The sequence below is a fragment of the Schistocerca serialis genome, chromosome 1, assembly GCF_023864345.2.
Source record: "Schistocerca serialis cubense isolate TAMUIC-IGC-003099 chromosome 1, iqSchSeri2.2, whole genome shotgun sequence".
Classification (NCBI taxonomy): Eukaryota; Metazoa; Arthropoda; class Insecta; order Orthoptera; family Acrididae; genus Schistocerca; species Schistocerca serialis.
The window spans coordinates 600,027,889-600,055,080 of NC_064638.1; the positions used below are offsets into that span (position 1 = coordinate 600,027,889).

The following is a 27,192-nucleotide window of genomic DNA, read 5'->3' on the forward strand; positions in this document are numbered from 1 at the left end:
AGATGCTGGATGTAGTCCTGTGGAACGGCTTGCCATGCCATTTCCACCTGGCGCCTCAGTTGGACCAGCGTTCGTGCTGGACGTGCAGACCGCGTGAGACGACGCTTCATCCAGTCCCAAACATGCTCAATGGGGGACAGATCCGGAGATCTTGCTGGCCAGGGTAGTTGACTTACACCTTCTAGAGCACGTTGGGTGGCACAGGATACATGCGGACGTGCATTGTCCTGTTGGAACAGCAAGTTCCCTTGCCGGTCTAGGAATGGTAGAACGATGGGTTCGATGACGTTTTGGATGTACCGTGCACTATTCAGTGTCCCCTCGACGATCACCAGTGGTGTACGGCCAGTGTAGGAGATCGCTCCCCACACCATGATGCCGGGTGTTGGCCCTGTGTGCCTCGGTCGTATGCAGTCCTGATTGTGGCGCTCACCTGCACGGCGCCAAACACGCATACGACCATCATTGGCACCAAGGCAGAAGCGACTCTCATCGCTGAAGACGACACGTCTCCATTCGTCCCTCCATTCACGCCTGTCGCGACACCACTGGAGGCGGGCTGCACGATGTTGGGGCGTGAGCGGAAGACGGCCTAACGGTGTGCGGGACCGTAGCTCAGCTTCATGGAGACGGTTGCGAATGGTCCTCGCCGATACCCCAGGAGCAACAGTGTCCCTAATTTGCTGGGAAGTGGCGGTGCGGTCCCCTACGGCACTGCGTAGGATCCTACGGTCTTGGCGTGCATCCGTGCGTCGCTGCGGTCCGGTCCCAGGTCGATGGGCACGTGCACCTTCCGCCGACCACTGGCGACAACATCGATGTACTGTGGAGACCTCACGCCCCACGTGTTGAGCAATTCGGCGGTACGTCCACCCGGCCTCCCGCATGCCCACTATACGCCCTCGCTCGAAGTCCGTCAACTGCACATACGGTTCACGTCCACGCTGTCACGGCATGCTACCAGTGTTAAAGACTGCGATGGAGCTCCGTATGCCACGGCAAACTGGCTGACACTGACGGCGGCGGTGCACAAATGCTGCGCAGCTAGCGCCATTCGACGGCCAACACCGCGGTTCCTGGTGTGTCCGCTGTGCCGTCCGTGTGATCATTGCTTGTACAGCCCTCTCGCAGTGTCCGGAGCAAGTATGGTGGGTCTGACACACCGGTGTCAATGTGTTCTTTTTTCCATTTCCAGGAGTGTATTTCGATAATTCTGTTCAATAACCATTCCGGCTTGGCAGATGTGGTAGTGATGAGTTTTCTGCCCAATGTGTTGCGTTTTGCCACAGGTCTGTGGTACCTGACGGTGAGCGACTTGGGCGGCGGTGGAGGAGTCGCAGGCGCGACTGCTGCTGCTATGATGATGGGTGTCGCCGCAGCTATCTCCAGGCAGGTAATGCCTCCTTTACAGTAGCAGCCGCTACACCCACCGCACAAGTATTTCACAACGAAAGTCACATTATGACAACACGTGCATTAGAGACCTGTAATTTACAGTAAATGGCGTGTTTCAAAGTTTTGCATCAAATTAGTAGGGGTGATAGATCGCGTCGTGTGAAACAACTATTTTAGAGACAACATGTTTACTGAAGCTTTGTGACGAAGCTAGACATCCTTTTTTATTAGTTATGCCCCTGAGAGGTGGCACTGCGTAGGCACTCTGTAATGTGAGTATGCAATGCATGTTGCCTATAGTCAACTACTTCGATTAAAAACCCTGATTCAGTTATAAAATGCGTTTTTCCACTTATGGACACTCATTCTTAATGTTTTCTTGTTGAAAATCACTATCTCAGTTTCCTAGAGTAGGCAGCATGCAGCGCACCTGGTTAGTAGATCCTGGTACCTAGGTGAAATCTCTCATCGTCCAAGGTCGGCGAATACTAAAGGACACCTAGTGTCGTGGGAAAGCATCAGCAGACATTTTGTCTCTAATAAAAGTTGTTCCTGGTGGTGTGATCTATTATCCTCAGACGTTTGATGCAAAGGCTTTGAAACAACCTGTATATCCCACTGATCAGTTTACTCCTATGCTAATTACGATAACACTGAAGTATGTAAAAACGACATGCTCAAAAAACATTTTGCACCACCATCACATATGCTAATGTGTGTGGGTTTAAATTCCAAGGGAGAAAGGAAAGAATGTACAAATCGCATGAAACTAAAAAGCAGTCTTAAGGCGAAATGAAAGCAAAACATTAACCTAAGTAAATGTAATTTGTTCGAATTTGCACACCCACGAAATCAAAATCTACTGTGGGTAACATCCAATATCGTCCTGCTTCACCCTGTGCATTATTACATGCTTGGATCCTCCTTGGCACACTATCCACTGCCCATTAGCAAGACGTTGCTGTTCACACCTGTCCCACTATTCGACGCGGCCCTCTCAAGGTCACCCACTGTGTGTATCGATGTGGGGGAGGGGGGAGGGATCTGCGATGACGCATTGCGTATTTCATCTGGTCCCATTCATCTTGTATCAATTTCGTGCCAGCCAATATCGCAGGTCAATCCATTCGGTTGATTTCTATCTCCTGGAAGGAAGTCTTAACGAGTGGGTGCGGTCTTGAGAAACAATCCCGTTGCCGAAATGTTGACAGTGGTGTTGGACAGTAGACTGGAGAATCCTGCGCCGATATTCCACACTTCTTAAATTACTCTCGAAAGTGATGAAAGGTGCTTGATGTCCGTACAGCTCAAAACATGATTGGCCCAACTCCTTGTTGGACCCTTGGAACTGTATGCCGAGGCGTTCACTGCTACTCTGGCCGCCTCCACACTCTCTTACAATGATCATCAGGCGTCAGACAAATGCAACACTAAACACTGAAGAGAACCTGACTCCACTGATCTAGGAGCTCCCTTGCTCACTTCCTTCGCGTACCACCCTACACAAGAACCTTGTTTATCTGGCCCTCATTAATCCGCATTTCCGGTTTGCCAGGGTTAACTTTTTTTCTTTTCTTTTCTTTTTTTTTACGCGAAAATGTGTGGCGTACTGCTGCTACGGTACAATATATGTACAGTTGTTATATTGGCACTGCAGGCAGCGTCGATATGGCCGTTCCCATGCTTCCAGCTACCGTTATTAAGGTCAGTGTGGATTTGTTCCTTACAGAGTTAAGAAGCTGTACCGGTAAGGCTCTTTTGTACCGGTGTTTTGAGTATTCGTACGTGAAATGGCTTTGAAGCGAAAGAAAGTAGCTGCGTGGAAATAGTTGAAAGTGCTAAACGGTACAGACAAAGGAGAACTGCTGAAGAACGTAGCTGCAGAATACGAGATAGAGACATAAATTGTATCACACAGGAAAAAGAACTGTAAAGAAATTGAAGGCCTCCGCTTCAAAATGATGACTAAAAACAGTTTGCAGAACTGCAGTACAATAAAGAAGCAAGAAGTGAAATACTGCATGAATCATTATTCGTTTTGTTAAGTAAATATCAAACATGTGATTTTTATGGTTGCATCCTCTTGGGATCAAGTTACTGAACTTTCGATTCTGAAGTCAGGGAAAACAGTATGACCTCCCATTTGTGATTTTACCGCTGAAGATTCTGAAGGTTTCAACACCCCTGAAATCCTTGAAATGTTAGCAAACAGAAAGACAGTGATGGTGAAGCGGGCAACGAAAGTGGCGATTGAGGGGAAGGAATAATGCCTCATGCAGGCCAATGGCACAAATGGATAAAGTCATGATTTACCTAGGACGTCAGCTGGAAACAACTTCGACCAAACTGATGTTAGTGAAACATCTACGCGATCATGCTGCCCTCAAAGGCCACACAAGTTTGTAACTAAAGAAACTTACTATTTCAGTAAACAAACGTAAGTTCAATACAGTAACTGCAGACCTTAAGTGGCCAAAAAGTGTTTTTTATTAGTGCATGAATTAAAGATTGTTATGTTTTAGTACATATCAGAGTCTTCTGGATTTAATATGATGCTGAAATGTGGATACTGAAAAGAAAGATCAAGGCTGGAGGCTTTTGAAATGTGGACATGGCGGAGAATGGGAAGCATAAGTAGGACGAATGGAGTGAAAAATGAAGAGGTATCGAAACGATTGGGTGGGCAAAGATAATTATTGGATGTCATAAAAAGAAGAGAAGCTAATTGGATTAGACATATATTAAGAAATAAGCAGGGGCTTATAAAACCAGTCTTAGAATGGATGTGGAAAGAAAGAGGAGGGAAGGGAAGTAGAGATTTCAGAGCCTGGATAATGTGATGGACAGCTGCACATGCAGCAACATTAAGAAGAAGTAATGGATCGCAGGAAATGAAGACTCAAAGGACCTGCTAATACAGAAGAAAACTGATGATGACGATAATGATGATGATAATACTCCCGGATTTTCGGTGATCCGATTCCACCTAGTGCGGATAAACGAGATTCTCGCGTATCGTGGAAGTTTGTACTGCTGTTGGTAATTACAGGACCTATTTCCGTTGACTCCTCTTCGGGGTACCTACAAGCCGTAATCCGTTGGTAGCGGTCGTTACGAGGCAGATGTTCATTTTTTCGTGCCTCACAATAGCGGTTAAATCAAAGAGATAAAGTATACATACAGAAGCCGTGGTACGTTGTTTAGCGCACCTCTTGGTACCACGCTGTGCTGTTAAGCGCCATATTTTCAGAAGTCAATCTGTGGTTGTTTGAAAAGCGAAATGGTACGTGTACGAAATTCTAAGATAAGCTAGTGCCGAATTTCTTTTTGAAATCGTGCCTAACATTTGCACTGCGATTAAGTGCACGCAAAAAAGCAATAAAACTATGAGTATGTTATTTCAGTTGAGTACTATTTAAAGATATTACCTATTAGTGGTTTTCTAGATTTGTGTTATACGCCAGCACAGAAGGAACTTTCACGTGTTTAACTTTTCGTGAATATGTGAACTTATTATTTTACCCAAGATTTCGTAATTTCCTTACATACTATTACTGGCAATGCCTCCTTGTTTTGACTTCCGTAAACATGACGGATGATAGAGTGAAATGTTCAAATTACATCCCTTTAGTGTACACCAATTCGGGTGGCAACTTACTGTTTTGGAAACCGGTCTACATCTACGTCATTTACATCTTACGGCGTGTGGCGAAGTGTACTTACGTACCAGTGTCACTTCCTCCTTTTTACGTTCCAGTCGTATCGAGTATGCTTCGCGGGAATTACGACTGCTCGTACGCTTCCGTATGGGTTCGAATGTCCCTGATTTTATCTTGATGGTCTTTTCGCGAGATATACATAGGAGGAAGCAATGTATTGGTACAATATTTAGATAACACAAGCACAAATTAAGAGTGCGAGTTTTGTTACCATATTTTAGCTTACCCGTGACTGCAGCTCAGCTTGGTACGTACTAAATTTTACTATTGTTAATTGTTCAAAATCATTTAATTCAAGTTCAAAGTTAACTCTCTTATTTCTAAATTGTGTAGATTCAAGTTGCTTTTGAGATGGTTGTTGAGGTGGCCCAAAACTAACCCTATTTTATTTAATTTCATAGTGCTTCAGAAACAAAGTTCACTATTAATTTCAGCCACTAAATTAACTTTCAGTTTTCCGGTTTTATTAATTCTTTTGCTAAATTAAGTCAGAGAGTAGCGAAATTTATTACTTCTGACAAACATTCAGTTTTCACGCAACACGTGTCAACCTTCAGTTGCCACGCTTTTAGTGCTAATTATATGTGCAATGACCTTACTTTTTCAGTTATTATAGTAGTTGTCCATAGGACTGGCGACCGTAATTTTCCCCAAATCTCAAACATCTAATTAACGCCAGTTAATTGTTAACGTAACGACCGCACATGTACTTTCTTTATTAACTTTACCCCTTTTCAAAATTAATTTCCACCAGTTTCATTTGCATTTTTCCTTTCATCTAAATGTAACCCTTTCCTCCCTCTTTACCGACATATTAACTTCGGTGACGATTGCTTTTCCCAAATTTCCATCAGGTACACGCGTTTTAATTTTTACAGTCATTGAGGTCGATAAGTGAGGGGGAGGTTACATACTGACAGTGAATGAACAGGCTTGCATAGAATAGAGTAGCGTTGACAGCCGCATCAGACCAGTCTTCGGATAGAAGAACTTTGCAGTGATAACTACAACACATATGAGAGAAGTTTTGTCTGGAGTTTGAGGGTCAGTTGTTATTGTTAGAGTAGATGACGGCTGTCCAGAGCACAGTACTGAGAGACCTGTGTTCGGCAGATGCGGTGCGTGTGCGCGCTTTGCCTGCCTGGCGCGTGTGGGAGGGCGGGCCTGGACGTCCTGCGCGTGGCGCTGCTGTGCTGGGCCGTGGAGGGTCCGCTGCAGGGGATGGCCTACTCGGCGGGAGAGCTGGCGCGCACCTTCTCCTGCTCGGCCGCGCTCACCTACAACCTGACCAGCACGCGCGTCCACCTCATGGTGGCGCCCTTCCAGCAGGCGCTCCTCTCCACCAAGGTCAGCGCCGCCTCCATCACTCTCTGTGTTGTGACCTGACGAAACTCCTGTCATCCGATATAACGGTGGGTTCTTTGATTGTGCTGAGAGATGGCGCAGTTCAACTGCATCGTACAAAATATTATTTCACTATATTACAAGAATGATACAAATATTTACTTAACGTTGTGCAGACCGTTGCCAAAGGGATGTGCAAAATTTATGTTGTGTTATGTCCGCATGTAAACTGGCAATGGCAAGGAAAGCATTTCTGAAGAAGAGAAATTTGTTAACATCGAGTATAGGTTTAAGTGTCAGGAAGTCGTTTCTGAAAGTATTTGTATGGAGTGTAGCAATGTATGGAAGTGAAACATGGACGATAAATAGTTTGGACAAGAAGAGAATAGAAGCTTTCGAAATGTGGTGCTACAGAAGAATGCTGAAGATTAGATGGGTAGATCACATAACTAATGAGGAAGTATTGAATAGGATTTGGGAGAAGAGAAGTTTGTGGTACAACTTGACCAGAAGAAGGGATCGGTTGGTAGGACATTGTCTGAGGCATCGAGGGGTCACCAGTTTAGTATTGGAGGGCAGCGTGGAGGGTAAAAATCGTAGAGGGAGACCAAGAGATGAATACACTAAGCAAATTCAGAAGGATGTAGGTTGCAGTAGGTACTGGGAGATGAAGAAGCTTGCACAGGATAGAGTAGCATGGAGAGCTGTATCAAACTAGTCTCAGGACTGAAGACCACAACAACAATGTCCGCACTGTAACACAACAAATATTCCGTGATAACGAAATTTATTTGACCTTCTGTCACTCAAAACAAAACTTAGCACTTCGCTGGCTGTAGCGCCAAGGAGAAATCAGAGTCACTAGTAGAGAATACAAGTCCAAGCCACTGCAAACCAGTCGATACCGACGCGTCGCAAGTTTCCAGCCAGGGAAGCCACAGTACGGTTCGGTCGTCGTGACTCCAGCAGCCGGGTAGTTACACAGTCATCGGCGAAGATTGAACTGGTAAAACGGACTCAGGGAGCTCGCTTAAATCCGCAGGTCCGGCCAATCAGAGTATTGGTACATGGCGTCCTTATACGGTTGCTCACTCTGGTGGCCAGGGCAGCGCCGCCAGGGTAATCCGTAACGATAGTGGTGTGTACGCTGCCGCTAACCCAGCGACGATGCGTTCACTTGCGCCAGTTGTTGACATCGTGGGCGGCGCCAGCGGTTCTCGCTGTGTGCCGCGCGTGTTGTAGCACACCGCGCCGAGTTGACGGCTGCTGTGCGGCGGCCGATACGACGATTTACAACTATCTTTGAATACAAACGCATCCCTTGATAAACACGAATTTCTTCTCTTGAAGTATAAAGATCGCAAAGTTCAAAAATATAGTTCTTTTTAAGACATGAGTAACACATGTATACTATTTAGGCGATTATGCCTGCTGGATCTGAGGTCACGAACTGGGCTTAGCAATTCCATGATCTGCTGTATGGGCCTCCGTGCAGTGGCGCTTTGACGCTGGGATCGAGGGTGTGGCTTCGCCAGCACCTCACATTCGGCGGTGCAGATCGCAGGAGATGTCAGTAACTACTGTGGTACTGATGCGAGTTGTCGACTTTGGTATCACACTGTGATCTTAGGACGATACTACACTCTGTATTTGGACGGGTTATTTCAGATTGATTCCTCCGATTTCATACGACCATACCGTCTACAGCAGCCTGTTTCAGCTGACATTCCCACCTCAGGTAGCCGGGCAGCTAAGGGCAGTGGGTGTGGAGGTTTGGGAGGGGGGCGCGGGGGGAGGGGGGTAGACAGCTGGTGGACAGGCATGTCCCATGCAACAGTTGCACTGACTGAGTGTCTCATGGCAGGGTTCGCTCAGTGCCTCGCAAGTGAACAGAGTGCACGTTAATGGGCCACGCCACCTGGAGAGTAGCCTATACGAAATGCACCTACCTGAGGTTGAGCTGAGGGGTATCCATTAAAATCTGCGGCCTATGGGGCAGCGTTAGAATTGTCTCTTCTACGAGAATGAAGACACAAACTTGGGTTGCGTTTTAACTCAAGCGTAGCACTAACCATAGGCGCAGATCCAAAAGGGCAAAGAGGTGTAATGCGGATCAAGATATTCTGTTTCTATACGTATTAATTTCCAAAATTTTCATCTTTCAGAGAGTAAAGTAGCAATTAGCAAAGAGTCTTAGAAATCACAAAAGTTCTAAGAAATTACGAGTTACGCTTAACACATGATACATTTCAGTTGCTTTTCTGAAGATTAGCTCTTTTGCATTGTTCTGAAGTCTGACTGCAGAAAATACATTGACAGAAAAAAAAAATCGCAGCACCAAAAAGGAGGTGTGTGACATAAATTAAAGCCGGTAGGCATATTTCTACATCTTAACGGTAATATCTATCAAAATTTTGAGCCGGTTGCATAAGAGTGGCGCTGCTAGTGCCACTTTGAGGACGCGAATCAGGTTTGGTTCAAATGGTTCAAAAATGGTTCAAATGGCTCTGAGCACTTTGCGACTTAACTTCTGAGGTCATCAGTCGCCTAGTGCTTAGAACTAATTAAATCTAACTAACCTAAGGACATCACACACATCCATGCCCGAGGCAGGATTCGAACCTCCGACCGTAGCCGTCGCTCGGCTCCAGACTGTAGCGCCTAGAACCGCACGGCCACTCCGGTCTCAAATGGCTCTGTGCACTATGGGACTGAAGCGCCTAGAACCACTCGGCCAGCCTGGCCGGCTATTTTTTGGTGTTGTGATTACTTTCCGCCAGTGTATTCCAGTCAGCAAAAGACGTCCATTCACAAGATGGCCATATCTGCTACCAACAACAAATCTGCCACAATTTATGACGCCACAGGTGGAACCAACAAACCACTGGAAGTTGAGTAAGGCAAGACCGAAGCAGACAGACACTCCACTAAGAAGTAAGAAAACAAAAAGAGTGATATTGAATTCCTGAAAGTAGGTAGAAATGCATGAAACATCATTGCCCTTACTATATGCCCGCATGGCAATAGTCTCCATACTTCTGTTCACGATCTTAGTACTAAGTGAAACAGATGTAAATTATGAAGTTGTCAGGTCTATGATAGTTTGTTTGTAACACAGTTCTTAAATCGACTGTATGGCATAGGTACTTCTCAAATTGTGAACAAAAGTGTTTCAAAGGATGTAAAGCCTCTGATAAAGAAAGTGATGCACAAAGAAGACTTGGTTGGATGTCAGTGCAGCCCTGAGTACATACCAACCATAGACGGGTATGTAAGTCACTACAATTGCAGTTCTCTGTGAGAGATAGAACGACCACCAGCGTGCATTAGTGCTGTTTAGGTTTGGCATTGTTAATAGGCCTGGTAGTATATGTAATGGACGTGAAAAGTATCAGACATTGCGTGATTACTGTGAGGGGCAGGCAATGGCGGCATACTCGTACGAGACGATGTTATCAGCACCTGGCCCAGTTTGAAAGGGATTGTGGGTCGCCATTTAGCTAGCTGTTCGAATCGTATAATATACAGATTCGTGGGGCAGTCAGATGTGACAGTGACCCAATTTTGGACTCCACGGCAATATAAGCGCAGGCGTACTCGTTGTCAAAGTTCACAACAAGTGGTATCGCCATGTTGTACGTGAAGCACATCGTACCCTCTCACATCTGCACTTGCTATCTAAATACAAGTAATGGTCTCCTTGTAACATTCTGTGTCATCTTCCACCATGGGTGGGATACTAGCAGCGGCCGGACAGGGGAATAGCCGACCCCTGTGCAAGCTGTTGTTAACACCACTGCACAAACAGCTGCATTTGGGCTGGCGCCGTGACCGAGAACCATGGACTGCTCATGAAAGGCGACGCATTATGTTGTTGTAGTTGTGGTCTTCAGTCCTGAGACTGGTTTGATGCAGCTCTCCATGCTACTCTATCCTGCGCAAGCTTCTTCATCTCCCAGTACCTACTGCAACCTACATCCTTCTGAATCTGCTTAGTGTATTCATCTCTTGGTCTCCCTCTACAATTTTTACCCTCCACGCTGCCCTCCAATACTAAATTGGTGATCCCTTGATGCCTCACACGGCCGATTTCCTTCCCAATCCTTCCCTAACCCGAGCTTGCGCTCCGTCTCTAATGAACTCGTTGTCGACGGGACGTTAAACATTAACCACCACCACCACCTTGATGCCTCAACACATGTCCTACCAACCGATCCCTTCCTCTAGTCAAGTTGTGCCTCATTATGATCAGCGATGAATTGCGGTTCTGTTCGACCCCAGGTGACTACTTCCAGCGAGTCATTCTTCCAATGTTGTGGAGAGGCACAGCAATATTACTCCTGGTGTCATGGTGTGAGGAGCCAACGGTTGGGGTTGAGGGAGTATTGCAATTTTCAACAGAACGTTGCTGGTCCACACATGGCATGTTATGAACAGTCTATGTGATATGGAGGAACTTCCATGGCTATCAAGATTCCCAGATCTGACCCCGATAGAATATGTGGTGGGACTAGCTCCAACGTGAACTTCGTCCAAGTGCCGGTACACAGAATGTCGAGGACCAGTTACAACAGTTGTGTACCAGCTTACGTCATGAGAAGATGCAACAGCTTTATAACACCCTTTCTAACTGAATCAGTACACGGGTCCAGGCCACAGAAGGTGCAACATCATACAGATCAGTGGGCTAATACGTTCTTTGCAAATCCGACTCGGTTTTGTAATCACTAAAATAACATCACAAACCCTCTCAACCCGTGAAGTTTCATGTCGTTTCCTCCTCCCCTTCTTAGTGCTTCACTTTTCTTGTCAGGTACTGTATTTCTCTAAATTACAGTTCCTTCGAAGTTCGCTAAAGCGAAATACTTAAGTGCTAATTTATACGAGACGTTATTATTTTATCAATATATTATTATTATACTGTTATTGTATTACTTTATTATTGTTGTTATTAAACTCTTCGGCATTTGTGACTTGTTAAAAGTAGGGGTGTCAGTAAATTATATTGGCTTGGAGGGGCAGTGACAAGCTGTGACCTCCTCCGGAACCGAATAATGGATCTTTTCTCAGTACAAAGTTTTTATTTAAAAAAAACATCCGATTTTACAAAGGTATATCTTTTATGTGCTTACACACAGAATCTTGGGTTGCATTTTATAATTATGTTTACATTTGTATCTACGTCTAAACGCATCAAGTCTCTTATTTTGTGTGTAGCAGAGGGTACTTCTCATACAACTATATGTTCTTCCCTTCTCCACTCCGTTCTCAAAAGGGGCGTGGGAAAAATGATTGTCGATAAATCTCTGTATGAACTCTTTATTTCGCTGATTTTCCCGTCGTGGTAATTTCGCGATGCGTATGTGGGAGGAAGTGATATGTTGCAAGACCGTTCTTCGAACTTAGACATTTCTGTGATGTGCAACAAAACTCCTTCAGTGTCTGTCGTTGGACTTCGTTGAGCATCATCGTGACACTCTCGCGCCGACTAAACAATCCCTCGATGAATGGTAGTGCTCCTCATTGGTTCTTCTCTATCCCTTCTGTTAATCGAAGCCCGCATCTCGTGGTCGTGCGGTAGCGTTCTCGCTTCCCATGCCCTGGTTCCCGGGTTCGATTCCCGGCGGGGTCAGGGATTTTCTCTGCCTCGTGATGGCTGGGTGTTGTGTGCTGTCCTTAGGTTAGTTAGGTTTAAGTACTTCTAAGTTCTAGGGGACTGATGACCATAGATGTTAAGTCCCATAGTGCTCAGAGCCATTTGAACCATTTGTTAATCGAAACTGGTGAGGATCCCAGACTGTTGAGCAGTACTCAAAAATTGATGATCGTACGAATGTTTTGCAACTCACTTCCTTCGTGGATGAATTTCATTTTCGTAAGATTCTTTCAATGAGTTTCAGTCTGGAATCTGATTTTCCTACAATGGTCATTGCACTTTAAGTCGCTCCAGATGGTTATTCGTTCTAACATTCTGTGTGGTGTCTGTTTGTTCTAAGTCGTGCCTCCCTACCACTTTCGCGCAACTACGCTCTGAGAGTGTTTTTTAGGGAATTGACTGGTTTGAACCTGGGACCTGTTGCTGGTAAGGAGATGCCAGACCACACATGACATGTAGAGTTCAGAAGAGTTCAGGGAGACTAGCGATGATATAATCAAATACTTAATGATTTCAGTGTCAGCTCCACTGCACTACCTGTAAAAGAATCTTAATACTAACTAAATTTAGTGGAAGGGGTTTAAGGCTTTCCTATTTTTAGTTAGGTGGTAAAATAACGTCGAAAAAGCAGTTAAGTTTACCATTGGAATTTTTATTCTACCCACAAAATATTGTTTATAAATTGCACTATTGATAAAAGGAAATATTTTAATACAGGATGATAAAAACCAACTGCGTTCAACAAAGCTGTGAACGAATATTCCTTGAATGGGTTTCCAAGTTCTATAATGGATCGAAGGATGACCTATGCCATATCACATCTATAATCTAGGTTTAAATTAAGAGAAAACCATCAAAAATGGTCTACAGTGACCCTCAATTATCTTTAATTACTTATTTAACTTGTTGTAAATTACAGTGGCTGATGTGGCTTCTCAATAATTATATAACAGAAAAATCATCGCGTTTCTGATTTTAACTTCAAGTAGCAAATGTGAATACCACGAAGTTTAATTGACGATCGACACTAGTATTACGTAAAAAGGAGATGTAACAGATGAGACTTCTGCAGTTCTGAGTGAAGCCTTATGCGCTATTATGCGGCATCGCGTGCGTTCATTACCTTGTCGGTGGTTAGGCAGCGCCAGGGGCGGCGGGCGGCGCAGCTCCACACACCTCACCATCTCGGTAGCAACTCTCTCGAACTTCTTCTTACTACTGTTTACTGAAGTTGGTTTAAGAAAAAGGTATCTGGCTGTGTTTTCAACTGACCAGTCAGCGTCTCAACGTTAACCTTAAGTTCCGCCTACAAAATTTCTGTATATCCAATGAGAAACGTTATACGTTTTGTGGTGGGGCAATGTTTTTAATGTTTGCTACGTAACAGAGACACGTATAGTCTCACGCTAAAACTTGCAGGGCCCTTTTAGTGTTATCGTAAGATGTATACTGTTCTCCTGGAGGGCTCTATCTTTTAACATGGGCGGGGGGGTGGACCTCCCGGCAGTTGGCCAGCATGTGGGAGTCCCTTATGGTAGGGCCTTCTAGCCTACACGGCTCTGCTCTCAGCTTCTGTTCTCGTTTCTCCCCTCAGAACTGCATCTGCTTCACGGTGGGAAGGTATGACATGCATTTAGGCGTTCTTGTGTTAGTCTGTGGTATTCCATTTGCTCACTCGTTGATCATATTACTTTGGTTAATTTAATGTCAGGATTTATTCGGAGCTATGTGACATATTGCCGGATTTGCTATCATGTCAGGGTTTTCATGGAAGGTGTTGGATTTGCCTGACACCTTACATTGTAGATATTTTATAGTACTTACTATTTCCAGTGATTTGTCGCTAATAATGTAATCGAAAAACAGAGGATTAAAGAGTAAAGGATCAAAGTTTTCATTTACATTTCATGCATGTTCAATGCAGCTTCCACCAGATGCATGACGAACAACCAGACGTAGTGAGTCTCGCCCCATTTTTTTGCCAGCCTATTTGGAGTTACTGCACACAGTGCTGTTGGTACGCGCCGTCGATATGCGCCGTCACAGTTCACCCAAAATTGTTGGAGATCAAGGAAGAGCACCGAATTTAATAGGCTACCCGAACTTCTTTTATTAATTTTTATTTCTGCCTATACTGAATTAAAATATACGCAAATTGCGATCGAAATTTCGTAAACCCCTAAAAAAAAAAAAGTCAGCACATGTTGTCTGTTAACAATATGTTGACTTGTTTGAGGGGAGGACTCGAGTGTTGCAGAGCCTGTGTTGTGGCAGGTGGACACTAACGATGCGCGGCGCGCCCTGGGATCTGTGCGGGGCGTCGTGGAGCCACTGCGCGCAGAGCTGGAGGGCGGCGTCGTTCCTCTGGAGCACAACGACTACCTGGACGAGCTGCAGGTAACCTCCCCCCCCCCCCCCCTCTCTTTCCCAGACTGGGTATGGTGTGCAGAAATGCAGATATTTCTATTGGCACCTGAGAACAGTGTACTGAACACATTACATTTATATTTACTTCATTTGCAGACTAGTCATTATAGCTGTTAGGAGTAGTAATTTTTGGGTTGATTAGTATCTCCAAGTGCATGTGGCAAGACCAAGCCATTAATGCTTATTTTCCCCTGGGCAGCAGGACAGGTGTTAAAGTGTGGACACATGGACGCGAAACGGTTAGTCTATACTGACAGGCGTAGTACACTTAGTGGTGTAGTTAAGGTCATGCAGAAACCATTGCAGCCCGGAGTGACCGAGCGGTTCTAGGTGCTACAGTCTGGAACCGCGCGACCGCTACGGTCGCAGGTTCGAATCCTGCCTCGGGCATGGATGTGTGTGATGTCCTTAGGTTAGTTAGGTTTAAGTAATTCTAAGTTCTAGGGGACTGATGACCTTAGAAGTTGAGTCCCGTAGTGCGGTTCTAGGCGCTACAGTCTGGAACCGCGCGACCGCTACGGTCGCAGGTTCGAATCCTGCCTCGGGCATGGATGTGTGTGATGTCCTTAGGTTAGTTAGGTTTAAGTAGTTCTAAGTTCTAGGGGACTGATGACCTTAGAAGTTGAGTCCCGTAGTGCACAGAGCCATTTCATCCATTTTGATTGCTGCGCAAACACCGTTTCCACGTGCGTGTACACCTTAATTATTCTACCACACAAACGTTTTGGGCTACACTCTTCTGGTATGATCTGGTATGAGACGTTCCCGGGAGGAGGGGGGGAGGGGTTCACTGGGGGCCGAACCGCACAATAACCCTGGGTTCGGTTTGAAGCGGCTGTGGGGTAGGTGGACTGCTCTGGCCTGTTGTGGGGTTGTGAACCACTGAGGGCTACAGCAGGACGAAGCCTCACCGTTGTTTTTAGGTCCCCGGCTTAATACACAAGAGGAGTGTGTCTTGTATGAATAGCGTTCAAGTACCAGTCCACCACACTGAATCTGCTGGGTAATTTCAGATCAAAAGTCGAGTATCAATACTATTAAAAAATCTCAATTAGAGGGTTACAAAATCCGTCCAAAAAGTTGCGATACTGATTTTATTCGTGGCCCACAAGCGACGTCAGAGCAGTAACTAGGTCGCAGCTTGAACTAACTACTATAAACAAAAGACATGCATTCGACTAATCATTTGTGAGTAGGCAGTGAGAAGCAGTGGAATCGTGGCCGTAGCGTGTCGTAGTTGTTGTGTCACAAATCGCAATGCAGTAATGTCTCTAAATCAGGTGTTCAACACTTTCTCCACAATGTTTTGAAGAACTGCAAAATGTGTGTGCAAAATTTGTCCTGCACACATGGACTGCCGAACAGAAACAACGACGTATAGACGCCTGCCGCGACTTGACTGAAGTGAAAAACATGGACATTTCTTTTCTGGAAAAAATTGTCACGAGTGACGAGACATGCTGTAATCAACATGAAGTTAAACGACAAAGTGCTGAATGGGTCACTGAGGTTTCGCCAAGACCAAAGAATGTGCGAATGTGAGCGCGAGTTGAAGAACATCCCAAAGAAGGACTTTTCTGACAGTTTTACGTGGCTGTATAAACGCTCTGTGCATTGAACTCAAGTGGGGGAGACGATGCAGGACACCTTAAGCATTACAACTACCATCTTAACTTTTCACTATTTTTTATTAATCCACTCTCCAGTCTTTCTGGGCTCAGGAGGGTACTGTGCTGTATCTTGCGCGTTAGACGAGTAATAATTTAAAGTTCCTGTTCGTGTAGTAAAGTCACAGAATATATTTGTCTTTTTATTCAAATAATTCGCATGTACAAAACAGAATGGAAAAGAGGCACTATCTGTGAAAATATATTAATTGTGTGGTTTTCATTTTCTGTAGCATCTTTTTCTTACCTCTGTGTCGTAGAAGTAAGAGGTATTTCTTCATAGTTGTGGATAATTTGTGAAATACATGAATTGTAGTTCGAAAGGATATTTATATCAATACACCTGCCAATTCTAGGAAACATATTATTGGAGACGACTTCCGATGTAACAACAGAAAATCATATTTGAAGGAAGTATCTGTTAAATACGACTACAGGTGTTTATCTTAAGGTGGTGGTAATGAACTTATGACAAGATATCTCACCAGTCTGCTCGGAACAAAAAGTGTCTTTATATCTTTTATGAAACTAAATATTTGCCGTGAACACCTAGGTTTTTCCTCAGCAGCCGTCACTTATGGTGTTATTCGGGAGTGGCACATTCCAGAAACAGTTTTGCATTCAGCCTTTTCCATTCATAACCCGTGTAACAATTCAGTATTCGTAAGTACCTTCAGCACTTCAGAAGACAGCTGCACGAAAACTACAAGGCATGCAGAAAATAGACAAACATCAGTGAACACAGAATCACTCCATGATTCTTAGGTACACTACAAGTGTTCAATATGGGCACCGTTTGTGACGCACCAAACGTCAATACGTGTAAACGCTTCCTTAAAGTCGCTGACACGAATTGCCTTGTAAAGCGCGATAGCAGCCAACTTTAGAAACTTGTTCACTGGATTGCCCAGCTGCAGGCGCGCTTTAATTCGATGCGACAGTATAGCACACCTAATGCAACTACATCACTGCGCGTACTACGAACGAAACTTGGAGAGATACTTGATCCACTGATACGTGTCATTTTTCTGTATGTCTTGTATGTTCCTGGAATAATCTTCTGAAACGCCGGAGGTATTTGCGGATAACCCATATCTTTCGTGGAACCATGTGTGCTCGAGAACCTCACACACAGCTGGATTCAATGAACCATTGTGGTAGACAGGTTTGGTTACCCCCTAGTTTAGTAATATGATGAACATTTCCATTAAAGCACATTAAGTTAGTCTTCAGACACTATACAAATATGTATATTAAAATATATTTCCCTCGCAGTATTACAGTATTTAAATTATCAGACTGATTTAGAATAATTCTCACACAAATAATAACAGTCGTCGTTTTTAGAACGGTTAATATCGAATAAATTTTTTGAACAGTTGGTAGCTAGTATTAAGGCCGCTCCTTAAGTTGCCCGTTAGCTCTGTGTAGTAGAGGCTTGGTACCGTGGTTTCTACAGAATACATCACTTATTGGCTTCCCGAAGGATATACTATCACAAACCTATAATGTCTCAAGTTTACACTTGAAAACATGAAAAACATTAAGCATGCAGCGAAGAAAATATGCGCTGCATTAAAGATATCTCTCAAAGACGTGCCTTTTAGTACGATTTGTTATGAAAAAATAACGGGAAATGTGATGTCGACATATAAATGTTCTAGATTTTGTCACGGAATTAGCTTTTGGCGTTATTTAGTATTTGATTATGAAACGGAACGGTGGTACAGGATGTAAATTTTGGCTAGAGTGTGATATTTTGGCCCTCTGCTTCCCGCTGAAATCTGAGTTATGGTGGCAGACTGATCTGCAGCGTAGTGTTCTAGATTTGTTCAGATCGCCGTAGCACTCCGCAGTAAGAAAACCACGAGCTATGCCTGCTATCGACTTTCATATCAGACATAAATGGCATGTGGAACTCCGCAGTTTACACTCCCACTATTCACTATCGAAACATTAAACCACTAGAAATACATTTCCACCATTGTGGTAGTGAACCGTTCACAAAGTACACTGTTTCAGAGACATTGGCACGATCCATTCCATCCGTACCCCTCAACCTGAATACCAGTGATCTCTCTGCTCCGTACTCGAATAAATCCCTTCCGTTACGCACGAGAGCATTGAGCTAAAACCGTACAGAAAGGTTGTACATAAACTTTCACTCCCTGTATTTTACCACTCCTACGTTCGGAATTTCATAGAGTGTATTTCAATCAACATTGTCAAAAGCTTACTCTAAATACACTTCCGGGAAGAAATTAGTACACCTGGAAAAACAACGTCAGTTTTGATCCGATAACGGCATATGCTAACTGGAGGATAGTAGATGTACTGATAATCGTTTCAGCGGTGTCCGTCAACAGATAGTGTACTGGCATAGCTACCAGAGAGCCATCTTTATCTACCTTATAATAGGGAATGTTCAGAGCCAGAAGGCTCAATGTGGTGCCGACGTGTGAAGCTAGCAGGCAACAACGCCACGGAGATGCGCTCGTGCTTTCTACAGTCAACTGACCCAGTTTGAAAGGGGTGATTGATGGGATGGTCCTTTCAGAGAATTTCCACGCAAGCTGAGTGCCACGTCAGTTGTGCAACGATGCTGGTATAAATGGTTGCGTAAAAAATCTTACGACTGCAGACGAGATTCTGGGCGTCCACGCAACACAGACGCCCTCCAGGATCGTCGTATTGTAAGGGTAGCAGTGGTAGATCGTACAGCTACCAAAGCACATATAAGAAGGTTTGTGAGCCCAGACATGTCAACACGTTCTGTTGTGAACGAGTTATTAGCAGTGGGAGTACGGACACGCACACCTATAGCCCATCTTCCACACACCCAACATTACCGACCTGCACTGCTCGACTGGTGTCGTCAGAGAATCGCTTGGAAGATGGAATGGTGCGCTGTGGTCTTCAGCGATGAAAGCAGATTCTGCCTGCACGCAAGTGATGGTCGTTTGCTGCTACGACTTAGACCTAGTGAGCACTGTTTCGTAGAGTGCATTCGTCCAAGACACGCTGGACAACACTCATTCAGCTTTGGTATTTCTGTAGGAGACGTTAACCAGCGCCAAGTACGTGTAGAACGTTGTTAGACCCTCTCTTTTGCCGTTCTTGCCTCAGGAATGTTATGTGTTGCTCCAACAAGATAATGCTCACCCACACACTCTCCGTGAAATCAGCGTGTTCTGCAAGATGTGCAGACGCTTCCCTGGCTAGCATGATCTTTGGCAACTGACCCTTAACATAGACAAATGTAATGTATTGCATTTACATAGAAAGAAGGATCCTTCATTGTATGATTATATGATAGCGGAACAAACACTGGTAACAATTACTTCTGTAAAATATCTGGGAGTGTGCGTGCGGAACGATTTGAAGTGGAATGATCATATAAAATTAATTGTTGGTAAGACGGGTGCCAGGTTGAGATTCATTGGGAGAGTCCTTAGAAAATGTAGTCCATCAATAAAGGAGGTTGCTTACAAAACACTCGTTCGACCTATACTTGAGTATTGCTCATCAGTGTGGGATCCATACCAGGTCGGGTTGACAGAGGAGATAGAGAAGGTCCAAAGAAGAGCGGCGCGTTTCGTCACAGGGTTATTTGGTAAGTGTGATAGCGTTACGGAGATGTTTAGCAAACTCAAGTGGCAGACTATGCAAGACAGACGCTCTGCATCGCGGTATATCTTGCTGTCCAGGTTTCGAGAGGGTGCGTTTCTGGATGAGGTATCGAATATATTGCTTCCCCCTACTTATACTTCCCGAGGAGATCACGAGTGTAAAATTAGAGAGATTCGAGCGCGCACGGAGGCTTTCCGGCAGTCGTTCTTCCCGCGAACCATACGCGACTGGAACAGGAAAGGGAGGTAATGACAGTGGCACGTTAAGTGCCCTCCGCCACACACCGTTGAGTGGCTTGCGGAGTATAAATGTAGATGTAGATGTAGACTTGTCTCCAATCGAATACGTGTGGGATGTGATGGGGAGAGAAGTGACTCGTGCAGCTCGTCAACCGACAATTCTTACAGAACTGCGTGAACACGTCGAGCAGGCGTGGCATACCGTTTCCCAGGTCAGTACTAGCCATTCGAACGATCAACTGGATTCCAGAGTCAGCACCCGCATTGTCGCCTGTGGAGGCTACACCACATTGGTGTTTCAACATGGGTCGATACCTGGTACGCCAGAACCGCTTGTGCTTTAGGTCCGTAAATGTGATTATTTCATGTACTCCGTAAGCAATGCTGTTACAACAGATCTTGAGTAAATTGGAAATCTTTAAAAGGGTGTACTACTTTTTTCAGGCAACGCATATCCACTGTAGATACCACGTGCGTGACGTAGTCATACGAGTGGGACTCGACAGTGACTAGAAGTAAACGGCACTGTACTTTCAGAAGAGACCGAAGCGATCCGCGGATACGGGGGAGAGCCCAGACGGCGCTGGCACCAGCGTCGAGGCCAAGTACGCGGAGCGGCTGGCGGGGCGCTGCCGGCAGCAGCTGGAGCGCGGCGCTGACCGCTGCCGCGGCATGTTCCAGGGCGCCTACGACCGCTGCTACCGCACCGTCTCCTGGATCGCCGCCTGGCTGCTCTGCTGGCCCATGAAGCTCACCTTCTTCTGCAACATCGCGCAGGGTAAGCAGCCTTCCGGCCACATTTCTAATATGGAGAAAACACTGAGCAACTTTCGGACTCTATTGTATTCGTCATAGTACTTATGATTTTTCGGTTCCTTAATTCATTCGGTAAAAACCCAGCCCTTATAGGATCATTTTATTGTCCATCTGTACATCCGTCTATTCAGACCCCTTTTTCTGCTGATCAAGTAGAAGCATCAAGTTGACATTTATGTCAAATACACTACTGGCCATTAAAATTGCTACAACAAGAAGAAATGCAGATGATAAACGGGTATTCATTGGACAAATATACTATACTAGAACTGACATGTGATTACATTTTCACGCAATTTGGGTGCATATATCCTGAGAAATCAGTACCAAGAACAACCAACTCTGGCCGTAATAACGGCCTCGATATGCCTGGGCATTGAGTCAAACAGAGCTATGATGGCCTGTACAGGTACAGCTACCCATGCAGCTTCAACACGATTCCACAATTCATCAAGAGTAGTGACTGGCGTATTGTGACGAGCGAGTTGCTCGGCCACCACTGATCAGACGCTTTCAATTGGTGAGAGATCTGCAGAATGTGTTGGCCAGGGCAGCAGTCAAACATTTTCTGTATCCAAAAAGGCCCGTACAGGACCTGCAACATGTGGTCGTGCATTATCCTGCTGAAATGTTGGGTTTCGCAGGGATCGAATGAAGGGTAGAGCCACGGGTCGTAACACATCTGAAATGTAACGTCCACTCTTCAAAGTGCCGTCAATGAGAACAAGAGGAGACCGAGACGTGTAACCAATGGCACCCCATGCCATCACGCCAGGTGATACGCCGGTATGGCGATGACGAATATACGCTTCCAATGTGCGTTCAACGCGATGTCGCCAAACACGGATGCGACCATCATGATGCTGTAAACAGAACCTGGATTCATCCGAAAGAATGGCGTTTTGCCATTCGTGCACCCAGGTTCGTCGTTGAGTACACCATCGCAGGCGCTCCTGTCTGTGATGTAGCGTCAAGGGTAACCGCAGCCATGGTCTCCGAGCTGATAGTCCATGCTGCTGCAAACGTCGTCGAACTGTTCGTGCAGATGGTTGTTGTCTTGCAAACGTCCCCATCTGTTGACTCAGGGATCGAGACGTTGCTGCACGATCCGTTACAGCCATGCGGATAAGATGCCTGTCATCTCGACTGCTAGTGCTACGAGGCCGTTGGGATCCAGCACAGCGTTCCGTATTACCCTCCTGAACCTACCGATTCCATATTCTTCTAACGGGTCATTGGATCTCGACCAACGCGAGCAGCAATGTCGCGATACGATAAACCACAATCGTGATAGACTACAATTGGACCTTTATCAAAGTCGGATACGTGATGGTACGCATTTCTCCTCCTTACACGAGGCATCACAACAACGTTTCACCAGGCAACGCCGGTCAACTGCTGTTTGTGTATGAGAAATCGGTTGGAAACTTTCCTCGTATCAGCACGTTGCAGGTGTCGCCACCAGCGCCAACCTTGTTTGAATGCTCTGAAAAGCTAATGATTTGCATATCACAGCATCTTCTTCCTGTCGGTTAAATTTCGCGTCTGTAGCACGTCATCTTCGTGGTGTAGCAATTTTAATGGCCAGTAGTGTACTAAGGTCCGCAGTCCCCTGTGGGTGTAAAAACTTCTAAGCATCTAAATCGATGCTATCGAAAGACAGGGCCATTTTCGTCCCATACTGCTTGATTCAAAAAGAAAGGCCAGATTTCAGTTGTTTATTACAGAGAAGCTATGGAAGTTAGGCCGGCCGCTGTGGTCGAGCGGTTCTAGGCGCTTCAGTCCGGAACCGCGCTGCTGCTACGGTCGCAGGTTCGAATCCTGCCTCGGGCATGGGTGTGTGTGATGTCCTTATGTTAGTTAGGTTTAAGTAGTTCTAAGTCTAGGGGACTGATGACCTCAGATGTTAAGTCCTATAGTGCTTAGAGCCATTTGAACCATGAAAGTTAGAAAAACATTGCGCTTGTCGCTGGATAGAGGAATGTTCGAAGTTTCATATTCGCACAGACACTATACCGTACACTCAAGTTGGGCACCATACGTTTCTCGAGAAACATCGAGACCGTTACCATTTCATTCCATACGTGAATCAACAGTTCCCTGTTTATTGTATCGACAGCTTCAAAAATTCGATTTCTCACCTCTCGGAGAGCTGCCGTAGGTATGACAAAGATTTTGTGTTTTATATACTCCCGTAGAAAAGGTGTGAGGTGTGGTGACGTGGGAGGCCCAAAGCAATGGACAAGATATTGTTGTCCGCCTCTTCCAATCCAACGTTTTCGCATGGTGTTGTTAAGATAACGCCGCACCTCAAGATGAAAGTGAGGCGTGGCGCCATCGCGCTTAAAAGTTAAAACGTTGGAATCTTCGTGGAAGAAACAACCAGTTTTGCAGCATGTCAAGATAACACATTCCTGCCACTGTTTCCTTAGCAAGAAAAGAAAGGTCTATAAACTTTGGGAGCTGAACTATCATAAAACACATTCATTTCGATGAGTCCCTTTCATGTTCTACGGCGACGCAAGGATTTTGTGACCCCTAAATTCTTAAATTATGGAGGTTTGCTTTACCCGATAGATGAAATATCAGTTAGTCCAAAAAGATGAGTCATTCGCAAAAAGTCATATCCTGGAGAACTGAAATGCAAAATTCGTACTTCTGTTATGGTCGCTGGGACGCAATTCCTGCAACAACTGCCACTTGTAAGGCTTCATATGCAGGCCTCGTTTCAGAACACGCCATACCGTTGTTTGACGAGAGTGAAGCTCCTGGCCTGTCCGTCTTATGGACTTCCGAGAGTTCCGTGTGGACGCATCTCGTACGCTCTACATCTTCATCAGACCTGACCTTTGCATATGCGACCAACTTCCAAGAATGCTATATGCCAGTCATAACTATGCTTATATAGTGGCAGCTTCTTGATGAATAGACGGCGAAATGCACGTTGCACTTGAACAATGGATTAACTTCGTGCAAATTCCAGCACACAAAATGATTTCTCTTGTGGTGTAGCCATCATCTTGCTACAGACAAACAATAGCGCAGCTGTGTCAAAACTTTGAACCTTCCCCTATCCAGTGACATGGACAATGTGTTTGTTCTTTATAGTATGTCTGTAATAAACAACTGAAATCTGTTCTTTCTCTTTGAATCACTTGGTATTTTGATACTCACAAACTCACTCATCCAAACTTATATATGAACTATCTATACAGGGTGGTCAAAAGAGTCTGAAAAGGTGGTAAGGGTGTTGCAGGGTAGGTTGTCCTGAGAAATAACTGTTAAGAAAACAAATTGGATGTCTTGCGCCGTTTCCAAGTTAATTAGCACTGAAGTTAGGCTATCAGACCGGTGCACGTTCAGGTACTAGTAGCCCACCGGAGACGGTGACGCCAAACGTCTTCTTCGTTTGGTTTCGTACAACCGAACAAGAGTGGAATGCAAAAATTGGGCATGGTACGATAATAAGGATCTAACCCGAGCCAAAGGCTGAGCAGTTTCCTGCGCTGTCATCTACGCTATGAGAACAACTGACACTAACTGCATTGTATTAACTCAGAAACGGCGCAAAATATCGCATTTTGTTCTTAACAATTATTTCTCAGTACAACCTACCCTGCAACACCCCTGCAAGCTATTCAAACTTTTCCGACCACCCTGTATATACAGGATGAAGAAAGAATGCAGCATTTCACGGTCGGGATGCGATTCCTCATCCTAATTCAAGACAAAACTGTATCTAGGAAAACCTACTCCCACCAATAGCTTTAATAAAAAAAGCGATTTAAAAAGGAAGGCTCTGACAATTCTCAGTATGTTGTAACTGCATGCAGCGTGGCCAAGAAAAGGTAGCATGAACACTGTGAACGGATATGCAGACTCGCCGACGTTCGAGTTGCTCTCGCGCAAAACTTTTCTTTTTCAGTTATGGAATCAAATTGTATCCAGTTTAGATTCCACAATGCGGTATCTTGTGTATTTCTTTCTGTTGCTTTTACCTTCATCGAAAACATTAAGACACAACAAGAACTTCTTACATACGTAAACGACCATATCTTTTCGACCATAACACACATAAAGCCAATAGAAAACAATAGCGAATATAGTAACTTCAGACGTATCCAGTGAGGTACAAAAAAACACAATAGGCAGGGTACACTAGATTGCACATTGTGCTACGCACAGTAATTCGATTCTGTACGTTTAACGTCCAGGTTTATCTGCGCACAACCGGTACGTACATGAACGAGCAGCTTTCACTTTAGAGAAGATGTTCAAAGCAGTCATCTTGCATTTACAAACACTTCGTCACTCGCTGGATCATATTTTGCTTGATCCTACACAACACACTTGCATCCACCATTGCCTAAGCGGTATGCATGCGAGGTATTAGGTCGTGTACTTCCATCGGTAGAGTACCAGAAACTTATTGCTTTAAGTATCCCCACAAATAACGGTCTTGTGGATTAAGATCCGGAGAACGTTGAGGCCAGAACATAAGACCTCCACGACCAATCAGTTTCCTGGAGAAGCTTCATTTAAGTAGTTACGCAAATTCATTCAGGAGTGAGGCGATGCACCATCCAGCCGAAACTGTAGCTGTCGCCTAACACCAAGTGGAACTTTTTCCAACGCGTCAGGTAAAGTATTGCAAAGAAACATACGATACAGGAGCGCATTGAACGTGTCTGGAATTAGGTAAAGGCCCAAAACCCCCCCTCCCACGATTCCAGCCCACAGGTTTATGCCAAAGCGTGGCTGAAAGTCACGTTCACGAGCGATATGTGGGTTGTGTTCCGACCAATAATGGCTCTTGTGGATGTTGAAAATACCTTCACGAGTGAAGCTAGATTCATCAGTCCATAACACGTTATTTATAAAATGTTATTATCTTCCACTTGGTGCGAAAGGTATTCACAAAACTTTAATTGTCGAATGCGGTCCTCTGGCCGTTGGTGTTGAGTTAACGTGTAATAATGTGGACGCAGTTCTTCGTCATACAACACTTCAACAACCAGTCTTCCGAGATATTTAGAACTGTCTTCGAATATCAAGGGCACTTCTCCGAGATGACTGGTGAATGGTTTCCAGAATCGCGCCCTCTGTTTGTGGAGTACGTCTAGTCCATTGCTTGTGGACGAAGATTACCGATTTCTCGAAGGCGTTGCTCAAGGTGACGAAAAACATTCTTATTGGGATGACACCTTTGAGGATACCGTGCACCATACGCACGAGCAGCAGCAGCAGATTGGTAATCGGATGTATACTGCACCAGAAGCATATCGACATATTCATCGTTTGTTGACTCCATCGGAAAGCCTCCCTACATGAACTTGACAGGACCAGTTACGGTAGTGCACTGCGTGGATAGCAGACGCACGCATGCAGTTTAAATGATCTCACTGCGCTATGATAGACTATTGTCATGTGACAAAGCGATGTCCTGCTTATAAACGATGAGAGCTACGGAACAGACGTCTAAAAAATAAAAACGGAACCTGACGAGGATTCGAGCCACATCTCCATTGATGGATGTGGACTTGACGTCCCAGCAGTCTACTCAGTGAACTACGACGGCTGGTACGGTAGTGTGGGATGATATATACATGCCTCTCTACATTTCGATGCGCCGCATAACGTGACGGTGTAGCCAGATCCTCGTTTTCATGCATATGTTTTCAAAATGTACCCGATCTGATTTTGCTAGATAGACTTCTGCCTTGAATCTGGATGAGGAATTGCATGCCGACCTTTAAGTGTGGCATTTTTTCTTCGTCCTGTACACACTGCCCAGTCACATTAATGTGACTATATTTTAGAAGCCTGAATAACCATCTTTTGCAGCGCAGACTTCTGCGAGACATGGCGGAAGTTAGGCAGTCAATTTTTGTAAGGTACCGACGGGGATATGGAGCCAATCCGACTCCAGTGCTGTGGGCAGCTGCTCTAGCTTTCGCGGCCGCAAACCTATGGCGCAAACAGCTCTATCGAGGTGCTCCCACAATTCTCGAATAGGTATGGTGGCCAGAGGGGTACGGTAAATTCATCTTGTGCTTTTAGAACTAAGCACATAAACTCTGAGCTGTGTGACATCTTGCAGTGTTCTGCTGAAAGATGACATCATGCCGAGGAAAAACAAACTGCATGTTGGGGAGGACATGGTCCCAAAGGATAGATGCATACTCGTGTTGTTCCATTATGCCTACTAAAAAGACCAGATCACCCAGGAACTGGCACGAAAACATTCCCCAGGCGATAACGCACCCTCATCCGGCCTGGATCATCCGGCCTGGACCCTT

The 27,192-nt window shown here is 45.1% G+C and overlaps 1 protein-coding gene across 1 annotated transcript in view; it reads left to right on the forward strand.

The window, feature by feature from the left end:
• Positions 1–1,252: 1,252 nt before the first annotated feature.
• The window catches only part of LOC126418484 (protein sneaky), a 292,665-nt gene continuing 266,725 nt past the window's right edge, over positions 1,253–27,192 (forward strand). The window contains exons 1-4 of the mRNA XM_050085304.1: positions 1,253–1,393; positions 6,228–6,461; positions 14,389–14,511; positions 20,615–20,855. Of these exons, the coding sequence (XP_049941261.1) occupies positions 1,253–1,393; positions 6,228–6,461; positions 14,389–14,511; positions 20,615–20,855 (739 nt within the window). The remainder of the gene's footprint in view (positions 1,394–6,227; positions 6,462–14,388; positions 14,512–20,614; positions 20,856–27,192) is intronic.